Below are 11,043 nucleotides of genomic sequence, written 5' to 3'. Positions count from 1 at the left end.
GACATATAATCTTTTGCCTAACGAATAGAGGTTTGCAGAACCGTAATGAAGTATTTAATCGGGACATTTAGTGCAGTCACCACAATATTAAAAATTGTCATTGTTATATTATTAATTTTTTTATTCTCAAAAAACATAGACCTGTCACTATCGGATTTATTAAATAATTAAAAAATGCAAATAGTATATCATTTATTTCTTTATCCTCAAACCGGTCTCTACTTGATTTTTTAATTATATATTAGTAACATTTAGAAAGGAAAAATGCACGGTAATGGGGATAGTTAACAAAACTTATTATAATATAAATGTATTGACCCTGAATTATTGAATTTTTTTATGCTCAAACTAACTACACCTTCAATTATTCTAAAATCACATTCAAATACACACTCATACACACAAACTAACTACACCTTCAATTATTCTAGGACCACACCCAAACACACACTCAAATGCACACTCACACGCACAAACTAATTACACCTTCAATTATTCTAAGACCACACCCAAACAAACACTCAAATATACACTCACACACAAGTATGTAGATGTGTATTTAGGTGTGTAAAGTGAATATGGTTATAGAATTACTCTTTGAAAAACTAGGATGAAACATGGAGACATGAGACTCCTCTCTTACACAAAAATTCTAGAACTCCCAATGTAGTCCTCCATTGTCGCCATCCTCCATTGAGGCTGTCTTCAATCATCAATATAAATTTACTCTCTTTTCTATACACTCCCTCCATCCCAATTTAATACTTCCTCTTTCTTCTTCTTCTTTTTTTTGTCTTTTTCGATATTCGTGTTATTCTTCAAACTCTTCTAATATGAATCTCAAAAAATATACAATATGAATATTATTTAATAATTCTCAATTAGATCTATAATACATAATTTTTAAAAATACATATTTTTTAAAAATATAAAAAATATTATAAATTTGAAGATATAAGAGTTTAAAATTAAGAACGGCACACACATTGAAAAGACCAAAGAAAATGCAAGTTGCTTTTACCACCCCCGGCAAAAGATAGAAATACCCCCAACCCCATCATCCTCCCTTATTTCTCTTTTATTTATTTAATATATTCTTTTATATTTTTTTCTATTTTATTTATTGATTTATTTAATTTTATTTATTAAATGCCACTAGCCTACTACCATACAATTAAATAAGTCGGCAAGTTGATTCTGAAAGTAAAACATTTTGTTTTCTTAAAAGTTAAAACACGTTGAACCGTACTCTTTATATATTAAAAATATGATTACAAAATTAAGTGCTCTAATTTTCAATCCGGTTGAATCGGTGCGAAAATCTTATTTTTCTGATCATTTTATCATAAATACTTGTAATGAATTTTTGGTTTTAAAGCATTTCAACGAGCATCATAAGGCTCCTTATTTAGTTTCATGACTCTCTTAGGGTGCCCATTGAAATGCCTTAGAGTCAAAAATTCATTACGACCATTTAGGATGAAATTATCAGAAAAATAACATCTTCGCACCGGTTCAAACGGACTAAAAATTGGAACACTTATTTTTTTACACCGTTTATATATCAAAAAATATAGTTAAAAAATTAAAACAATTGAATTGAAAATAAAGCAAGATCTTCGTATCGGTTCAACTGAATTGAAAATTAAAACAATTAATTTTTTTACTATATTTTTTGATATATAAACGGTGTATTTATTCCACTTGAACCGGATATGTTCCAATTTTCATAGATAAACGATGTATATTTTTTTTATTATTGATTAGAATTTTTTTATTTATAATTCAATGTTAAGACAAATTAAAATAATATAAAGTTCTTAGGCCTCGTTCTCTTGAACTTAACTTAAATCTGAAAAATTGTTCTTATTTGAAATTTTTTGCATTTGTTAGTTTTGCGTCAAAATTTTATGGGTTATTGATTCATCTCGACGAGAATAATCGGAAAAGTAAATTTTTTTAACTTCTACCCAGGTATTTTGCTAAAAAGTGATTATTTATCAAAATACTTGGGTAAAAATAAAAATAAAATAAAATTTTCAATTCTTCTCATCGAGACAAATCAATAATACAAAACTAACAAATGCGAAAAAAATTCAAATAAGGACAAAGTTCCCAAATTTAAGTTAAGTTCAAAAGAATGGAGCCTTAAATATAAAGTCAAATTTAATGTAAAAAAACATATTATCGTTGAAAATTAGTTTGAGTTAAACAAATTAAAATTAAATAAGTAAATAAATAAATGAATTAAATTTAAAAATAAAAGAATTAAGAAATTAAATGAAAAAAATTAGTTAAACGGGTGAAGGTTGGGGCATTTTGGTCTTCCTGGGGGGAGGGTAAAACGGAGGGAGTAGTCTCTTTTGAAAGTTTGTGTCAATTTTCAATCGATTATATCTCATAATTTTTAATGTTTTATGTGATTTTATAAACATTATATTAAAGAATTAATGTAGATCTATCAAACAAAAATCATATTGAATATATTTTTTTAGCAAACTAAAGTTTAAAAACATTTTAATAAAGAATTAATCGAGATCTATCAAATAATATTAATATAAAATATAAAATTCAATACCAAATTAAAGATATAACTAATTTTTTATTCGGGTACAATAGAACAATTGACTATTAAATTAAGACGGAGAGAGTATCTACGTGTTCATTGGCTTTTACATCACACTAGCTATTAGCTATTCCATGGGTAGACTTTTGGTACTATTCGTTATTGTTTGGCCCATTTCTTGGGTTTTTCCATTAAAAAAATTATCAGCAATTTAGGGGTTGAACTTTCTGATTCGTTATTATTTTGCCCATTTGTTGGCATTTTCTTGTCAAATTCGACATTGATTTATCGTTTATTTGTTTTCTTTTTACTTGTTGCAGTAATCGTTCCCACCGCCCACGTGTTTTTTCTTTTTTACTCGTCCACATGTTATGCCCCCGAGCAAAGGAAAGCAACAGTTTTGTTGGGCCCGGCCGCTCGGAATGTCTCCAATGATTAGTTACACAATGTTACTCATTGTGATCGCTCTAAAAATAGACTTCGGGTACGATATCGAATGCTATAAAAGACTTAACACTAATTTTTTTTATGCCACTGTGACACCCTAAGAGTATTCCAATTTAAAATTGTATATCTAGATTAATTTGGGCAGAAATTGATTATTCTTTATATTGTGACTGTTTTGCTGTGTTTTTTTTTAGATCGGGGAACTCTATCAAATCAAAGTTTGATTAAGGTAAAAGCTAAACCTACTCCAATTTAAAAACCCTAAATCTAGATTATTTGGGACAAAATTAATTATTTTGTAGATTGTGACTGTATTTTTAGGAAACTTTATTGACTGCTTGTGTGTGTTTTTCTCCTTTCAATGGACACCCTAAGAGAGCTTTGAAACTAAATAAGGAGTCTTAGGGTGCTCGTTGAAAGGCCTTAAAACAAAAAATTTGTTACAACCATTTAGGATTAAATGATAAAAAAAAGCAAGATCTTCGCATCAGTTCAACTGAATTGAAAATTGGAATACTTAATTTTTTAATATATAAACAGTATATTTATTCCGTTTGAACCGGAAATGTTCCAATTTTCATAGATCAACAGTGTATTTTTTTTTATTGATTAGAATTTTTTATTTATTATTCATTGTTAAGACAAATTCAAGTAATATAAAGTTCTTAGGCCTCGTTCTCTTGAATTTAACTTAAATATGAAAATTGTTCTTATTTGAATTTTTTGCATTTGTTAGTTTTGCGCCAAACTTTTGTAGGTTATTAATTCGTCTCGACGAGAAGAATCGAAAAAGTAAACTTTTTTTTTTTACTTTTACCCAAGTATTTTGCTAAAAAGGGATTATTTATCTATTTATCAAAATACTTGGGTAAAAGTAAAAAAAGAAATATTTTTTCAATTACTCTCGTCAAGACGAATCAATAACGCAAAACTAACAAATATGAAAAAAAAATTCAAATAAGACAAAGTTCTCAAATTTAAAGTAAGTTCAAGAGAAAGGAGCCTTAAATATAAAGTCAAATTTAATGTAAAAAACATATTTTAGTTGAAAATTAATTTGAGTTAACCAAATTAAAATTAAATAAGTAATTAAATAAAAATAATTTAATTAATTAAAAATAAAATAATTAAGAAATTAAATGAAAAAAATTAGTTGAAAGGGTGGAGGTTGGGGACATTTTGGTCTTCCTGGCGGGGGGGGGGGGTGTTAAGCTGTATCTGAAAAAATAGGACGGAGGAAGTAATCTCTTTTTGTGAGTTTGTATCACTTTTCAGTTGATTATATCTCGTAATTTATAATGTTTTATGTGATTTTATAAACATTGTATTAAAGAATTAATGTAGATCTATCAAACAAAATTCATATTGGATATATTTTTTTTAGCAAACTAAAGTTTAAAAACATTGTAATAAAGAATTAATCGAGATCTATCAAACAATATCAATATTAAATATAAAATTCATTACCAAATTAAAGATATGAATAATTTTTAATTCAGGTACAATAGAACGATTGACTATTAAATTAAGACGGAGAGAGTATCTACCTGTTCATTGGCTTTTACATCACACTAGTGATTAGCTATTCCATGGGTAGACTTTTGTTACTATTCGTTATTGTTTTGCCCATTTCTTGGGTTTTTCCATTTTAAAAATTATCAGCAATTCAGGGGTTGAACTTTCTGATTCGTTATTGTTTTGCCAATTTATTGACAAATTCGACATTGATTTATTGTTTATTTGTTTTCTTTTTACTTGTTGCAGTAATCGTTGCCACTGCCCACGTGTTTTTGTTTTTTTTATTCGCCCGCATGTTATGTATGCCCCCCGGGCAAAGGAAAGCAACAAGTTTGTTGGGCCCGGCCGCCCGGAATGTCTACAATGATTTAGTTCAATAATGTCACTCTTTGTGATCGCTCCAAAAATAAATTTTTGATGAGAGCCTCTTCTCGCGCCCCCCCTGACACCCCCGCCTCCCCCCCGGCCCCACTCCCTTTCCACCCTTGCCCCTTCTTTTTCTGTGTTTTTTTTTTTCACTTTAACTAGTTTTTTTTTTGTTTTACTTTTAAAAGTAAAAAATTATTGTTTTATTTTTTTTTACTTTTACTAATTTATTTATACTATTAAAAGACTTTAATTACTGTTTTAATTTTTTTTAATTTTTCCTAATTTTTTTGTTTACTTATAAAAAACTTTAATTACTGTTTTTTTTTAAAACTTTTACTAGCTTTTTTTTGTTTTATTTATAGTAGTTTTTTATTTTACTTTTAAAAGACTTCTTACTATAATTTTAATTAATAAATGAATAATTAAAATATAACTTATACTAACATAACTTGTTCTAATGTTAATTAATCAAACCAAACATAACTTGTACTAATTTCATTGAAGAGTGAAAATACATAAAAATTCAATTTCTAATCAATGTTTCCACCAAATTCTGTTCCTGTCCCTCTTGGTCTTGTCTCCATTATTTCTTGCCACAAACTAATTCGTGTTGCATAACGAACAGCCCATCTTTTAGTTTCGTCTGATGAATTGTCCCAGCACCATATTGGATAGGGTGGTACAGGGTAATGAGGCTGCAAGAAAAGTTGCATAAAGTGATTGTTCCCAACACGGGCAATAGCTATTTCAATGCGCTATTGGTCTGGAACTGGAGGGGATCTCAATGGGAAGTGAGTAAAACAACCTGAAGGAAGCCCATCAAATGTATGCAGAACAAGGTTGTACGCCGAAGCGATGACAACTCCCATACTCATAGCGTCCATCCAATACTCATCTGGTGCCGAATCTTCAAAGTAATTTAAAGACCGTATTAGGTGGTCTGCCCAACCTATTTCTGGATATAGCGCATTATATAGATCCATATTTTGTTCAATCTCATTAATGAGATCTCTTCGAACTTGAGCCCAACGATCTTCACCATACCCTATGTGAGCGGCTATCGCCCTAAATCCACAATGACCGTCACCTCGGACGTCATTAATGTGAGAAATGTAATGCTGATAAGCTTGAGGTAAATGCTGAATGTAGTCGGTACGGATGGATGGAACTGAAAATTCATCACGGTTCGCTTGAGTTTTGTGAACTCCCTCGCCCCTCCCACGTCTCCCAGATTCGATCCTAGATGATGAAGTCGATGCTTCTGTAAAGGAAGGAATGCGTCGTCCACTTTGCTTCTCTCTACCAGTAGGTCGACCTCTATGAGCCGTGTTATAAGCTAGGCCTCGAACTGTGCTCTGAGATGGATCCGTCATATCGATAATCCTGTCTATCATGTGCTCTTGCGTAGATTGATCCATCCCACGTAATCTGTCTATAACTTCATATGTTCTGTCCGGTCGTTCTCCCTCGTCATTCACAATGGGCGCACGCATGGACAACTTAGTCCAATGATCGTGGATACTCTGAATCGGAATTGGCATGGAGTACCAACGGTAATATGCAAGATCATGTCTGCATGGCAATCCGTGCGTAATTTTTATTGTACAGTCGCACAACTGGAACTGGAGGTAGGATGCATCTTCAGCGCATTGTAGTTGAACATTGATGAGCTCCATTGCCTCTAATGAAATGCGAGTTCTTACTTGTTGAAAAAGTTCATCATGTATTTGCCAATGGCGGGGGATGTTGATAGATCTCTGAAATGACCTCCAAATGTCCCCGAACTGATTTTTCAATATCTTGTCTATTTTCTTAAAAGCTTGTTGTAAGGATGACATAGTACCCCCCAAATATAGCTTCAGCCTCGCATGTGTGGACTATGCCATGTAATATAATAATGAACCGTGTTTAAATACGAAAGTTACAGAAATATTCTTTAGAGTAGTAGAATAATGTACGTAATTGAAATAGTAAAGGTAACAATGCATAAAGTAACTATACCTCTGACTTGAATTGCTTCCGAGGTGCATACACGTATTTATCCATGCTGCCACAAACCTATCTCTGTACGGCATTAACCATGTATTGAAAAGGTATTGTAAGAGCTGCGGGTGTTGTTTATAATCATCGCACATGGCATTCCACTTCTGATTGAAAGACGCTTCGGTCGTAGAATTAATAAGCGAGTGCCATGACATGTTAAAGTCGTTAAACGACGGACCAAGGACCCCTCTGCAGTGCTTTATTATGCATTGGTTGATGTGCCAAATGCAAAGAATGTGACGTGCCGAGGGGAAACATGCTTCAATAGCGCTAAAAAGCGCCAAATCTCGATCTGTAACAAACACTGATGGCAACAATGCCCCCCTTCCAAGCATCCATTTCTTTAAGGTACTCAGGGCCCAAGTCAAGTTCTTTATCCTCTCATTTGTAAGATGTGCAAACATGAGAGAGTAAGTGCACATTGTGGATGTGATACCCACAACTTCCAATAGTGGTAACCGGTACTCGTTGGTCTTGTATGTGGCATTAATGACCAATACGGACGGAAAGTTCACAAATAAGTCTAGGCTTTGAGGATGAACCCAAACAATATCAGTGATTTCGTTGGTGTATGGATTTGTACGATATTCATGGAGGTATCTTTTCTGTATTAGTTGATTCAAGACAAACTGGGTAGGACTTAGACCGTCTAGTTCTACTATGTTATCCGTATATTTGAGGTTGTATATGCTTTGGGCACATGTAGTGTTTAACGGATTTTTTTTCTTTAAAACATTAAGAATTTCACGAGGTGCTGTGTTATCCGCCATGTCGCGCACAATTTCTTTCTCCTCTGGTGTTAGCCTTGACGGGTACTCATGCCCATCAAAATATTCTGCTGTTTCATGGTTATGGATACCACATTCAACCCTTACACCCCACATGACACCCGCTGGAGGTATTGGTATACCTCGCAGCTCAAATGGGCACTCGCATTTTTTTGTCACAGTATTCTTTTGCGATGATTGCCCTTCAACTGCATTCCGTGCTGATCTATACTTTCCACTTCTTTCACAACTAAAAATGCACTTTGGCAACTTGCCACCAATTAAACTAGCAGATTTTTTAATAACAATAACAATACCATTGTCTTTACCGACTCTTCGCACCCAAGCTACCATGTCGTCTCTAATTTGAAAAATCTATAAGCAAGAAAAAAAGAATATGTATAAGTGCAACATGATCCAATCTAATATGCATAATTTCTGTACTTTTAAATTAAATAACTAATATGCATAAGAACAACAGTAATAACTAACCTGGTGAGTTGTGAATTCGGGTGTATAGTCACGAAAATTATGGGAGACGCCATCCCCACTAAAAACATCATTCTCAACGGACCAACTATCTGAAAATGACAAGTTGTAGTTATTCATAATATTCTTCTATGTTTTACGAACGGTGTGGAAAAGGAGGGAGGAACCGTGACAGCGGAAGGGAGAGAGAGATAGATGATGGAAAGATGGTGATATTGGAGGGATAAGCAGGGAGATAGAGGTGATGGGAAGAAGATGATGATTTTGGAAGGATACTGTTGGATATCTACATAATAAAACACAAGGGTGTGGGCCTCCACACAAGACAAGTTGATCAAAGGGTTGAGATTGATTTGATTCAATGGTTAATGTGTGCTCTCCAACTCTCTTAAGAAAACACCCACTCTCTTACAAATATATTACAAAAATGTCATCTGTACTTTTTACCCATTGTTTATATTAAAAAATGCTCGCACCTACGGCACTACAGAAGTGAGTGCGTAGTGCCGTAGGCACGGGCAAACACTAGTATAAGAATGAGGGGTGATGGAAGAATGGTTATAATTAAAGATAAGAAGATAATAAAAAAATCTGAATGTGTGGTTGTAATTGAAGATAAAAAGAAAATCTAAATGAGTGGTTATAGTTGAAGATAAGAAGATAAAAGGAAATCTGAATAAGTGATTAGAAATAAATTAGATAAAAGATATAAATAAATACAAAATTAATAAATTCAATAACATAAAGGAATTATAAAATTTTAATACGGTAAAAAAATAAGAGTAAAATTTCAATAACATAAAGAAATTTACTCACGTATATAATATTAAATAATTTAAAAATACATATAAAGAGTAAAAAAATAAGTGTTTCGACTTTTAATTCGTTTGAACCGGTGCCAAGATCTTATTTTTCTTATCATTTCATCCTAAATGGTCGTAATTAATTTTTGGCTCTAAGATTTTTCAATAAGCACCCTAAGAGAGGCCTGAAACTAAATAATAAGTTTTAGGGTACTTGTTGAAAGGCCTTTGAGCCAAAAATTCATTATGATCATTGAAGACAAAATGATAAAAAAAACAAGATCTTTGCATCGATTCAACCGGATTGAAAATTGGAACACTTAAATAATATTAAATAAATAAAAATTAAAAAAGATATAAAAGTTATTATTGCTAGGGTATAATATTAAATAATTTAAAAATACATATAAAGAGTAAAAAAATAAGTGTTCCGATTTTTAATTCGTTTGAACCGGTGCGAAGATCTTATTTTTCTTATCATTTCATCCTAAATGGTCGTAATTAATTTTTGGCTCTAAGGCCTTTCAATGAGCACCCTAAGAGAGACCTGAAACTAAATAATAAGTCTTAGGGTACTTGTTCAAAGGCATTCGAGCCAAAATTTCATTATGATCATTGAAGACAAAATGATAAAAAAAATAAGATTTTTGCATCGATTCAACCGGATTGAAAATTAGAACACTTAAATAATATTAAATAAATAAAAATGAAAAAATATATAAAAGTTATTAAGTAAATAAAAAAAGAAAAAGAATATGCCGTGGGTTGAGTGGTTGAATTATTGCCGGGGGGCATTTTGGTCCGGGGGGTGGGGTCTGCCGGGGGTGGTGTCAGGGGGGCGCGCAAAGAGATTTGCATTTTTGATGCGATGTCAAATGCCATAAAAGACTTAATTGAAACTATTCCTAATACCAATTGGTTTTAAGAGTGATGGTAGAAAAGCAATCCAACAAGTGATATTAGAGCCAGAATATTATGAGTTCGAGTCACGGAAGCGTCATCGTAGGGGAAGGATTGTTGAGCCCGGAGAGCCCTATAGATTTGGTTACACAATGTTACTTCCTGCAACTGCTCTAAAAATAGACTTGTAGGTGCGATGTCAATTGTCATAAAATACTTAATTGAAGCCTTCTTTAACACCAATTGGTTTTATGAAAGATGGCAGAAAGCAGTCCGACAAGTTTAATAAGTAAAGAGAATTGATTTCTATACTACATTTTTTAAATTTTAGTGTTGAAAGTGTGTGTGTATATTGCTAAAAGACAAAAAAAAAGTGTGTAGAAATCAATTTCCTAAGTAAAAGCAAAGAGTGTTCCTAATGGAGTAACTAAAATTAAAAGATTTTTAAAATTAGTAATATTGTCCAAAAAGCTCATAATGATAACTAGTAACCAAATTTTAGCATTTTGATAAGCAAAACTAGCAAAAAATTTCTTTAGATAACCAAATTTAATGAGGACCGCACACTCTCTTTTTTGTTTCTTTCTTTCCCTCTCCTACCATCGCTATCAATGGACTCACTTACTTACATTTATTCTCACCTCTCTCTATCTCTCTCTACTAGGATGAGTTTTTGATTGTACATTATTGTGGACCTCAAGATTGTTTAGCTTAACAATCTCTTAAATGAATAATTAAAAACTGATGTGTCAATTTTTGATTATTCAATTTTTTTATGCCATTGCAACACCCTAAGAGTATTCCAATTTAAAGTTGTATATCTAGATTAATTTGGGCAGAAATTGATTATTCTTTATATTGTGACTGTTTTGCTGTGTTTTTTTTAGATCGGGAAACTCTATCAAATCAAAGTTTGATTAAGGTAAAAGCTAAACCTACTCCAATTTAAAAACCCTAAATCTAGATTATTTGAGACAAAATTAATTATTTTGTAGGTTGTGACTGTCGCGGTGTTTGGTTGCCCTTTTTGAGAGTACCTTTCAATAAATCTTTCTCTCTATCTCTCTCTACTCATTACCACTCCAACTCTTAAAAATAACTTTCTAAAAGCTCAACCAAACAAAGTGTGTATTTTTAGGGA

At 32.1% G+C, this 11,043-nt stretch overlaps 1 protein-coding gene across 1 annotated transcript; it reads right to left on the bottom strand.

Moving 5' to 3' along the window:
• Positions 1 to 5,655: 5,655 nt before the first annotated feature.
• Positions 5,656 to 8,064, bottom strand: LOC131332922 (protein FAR-RED IMPAIRED RESPONSE 1-like). The gene is made up of 2 exons (XM_058367231.1): positions 6,902 to 8,064; positions 5,656 to 6,472 (listed from the first exon to the last, which is right to left on the bottom strand). Exons 1-2 carry the CDS (start codon positions 8,062 to 8,064, stop codon positions 5,656 to 5,658), a joined length of 1,980 nt encoding a protein of 659 aa, XP_058223214.1.
• Between the last annotated feature and the right edge of the window lie 2,979 nt (positions 8,065 to 11,043).

Source organism: Rhododendron vialii, chromosome 7a, assembly GCF_030253575.1.
Source record: "Rhododendron vialii isolate Sample 1 chromosome 7a, ASM3025357v1".
In the NCBI taxonomy this organism is placed as follows: Eukaryota; Viridiplantae; Streptophyta; class Magnoliopsida; order Ericales; family Ericaceae; genus Rhododendron; species Rhododendron vialii.
Note: the sequence above shows the minus strand (reverse complement) of the source record. Positions and strands in the feature narration are given on the sequence as shown.

Coding starts and splice junctions, on each gene's coding strand:
- LOC131332922 (XM_058367231.1), bottom strand. CDS start 8,064: ATGGTAGCTTGGGTGCGAAGAGTCGGTAAAGACAATGGTATTGTTATT. Junction 6,473..6,901: donor GGAAGCAATTCAAGTCAGAG/GTATAGTTACTT, acceptor ATTGCCATGCAG/ACATGATCTTGCATATTACC.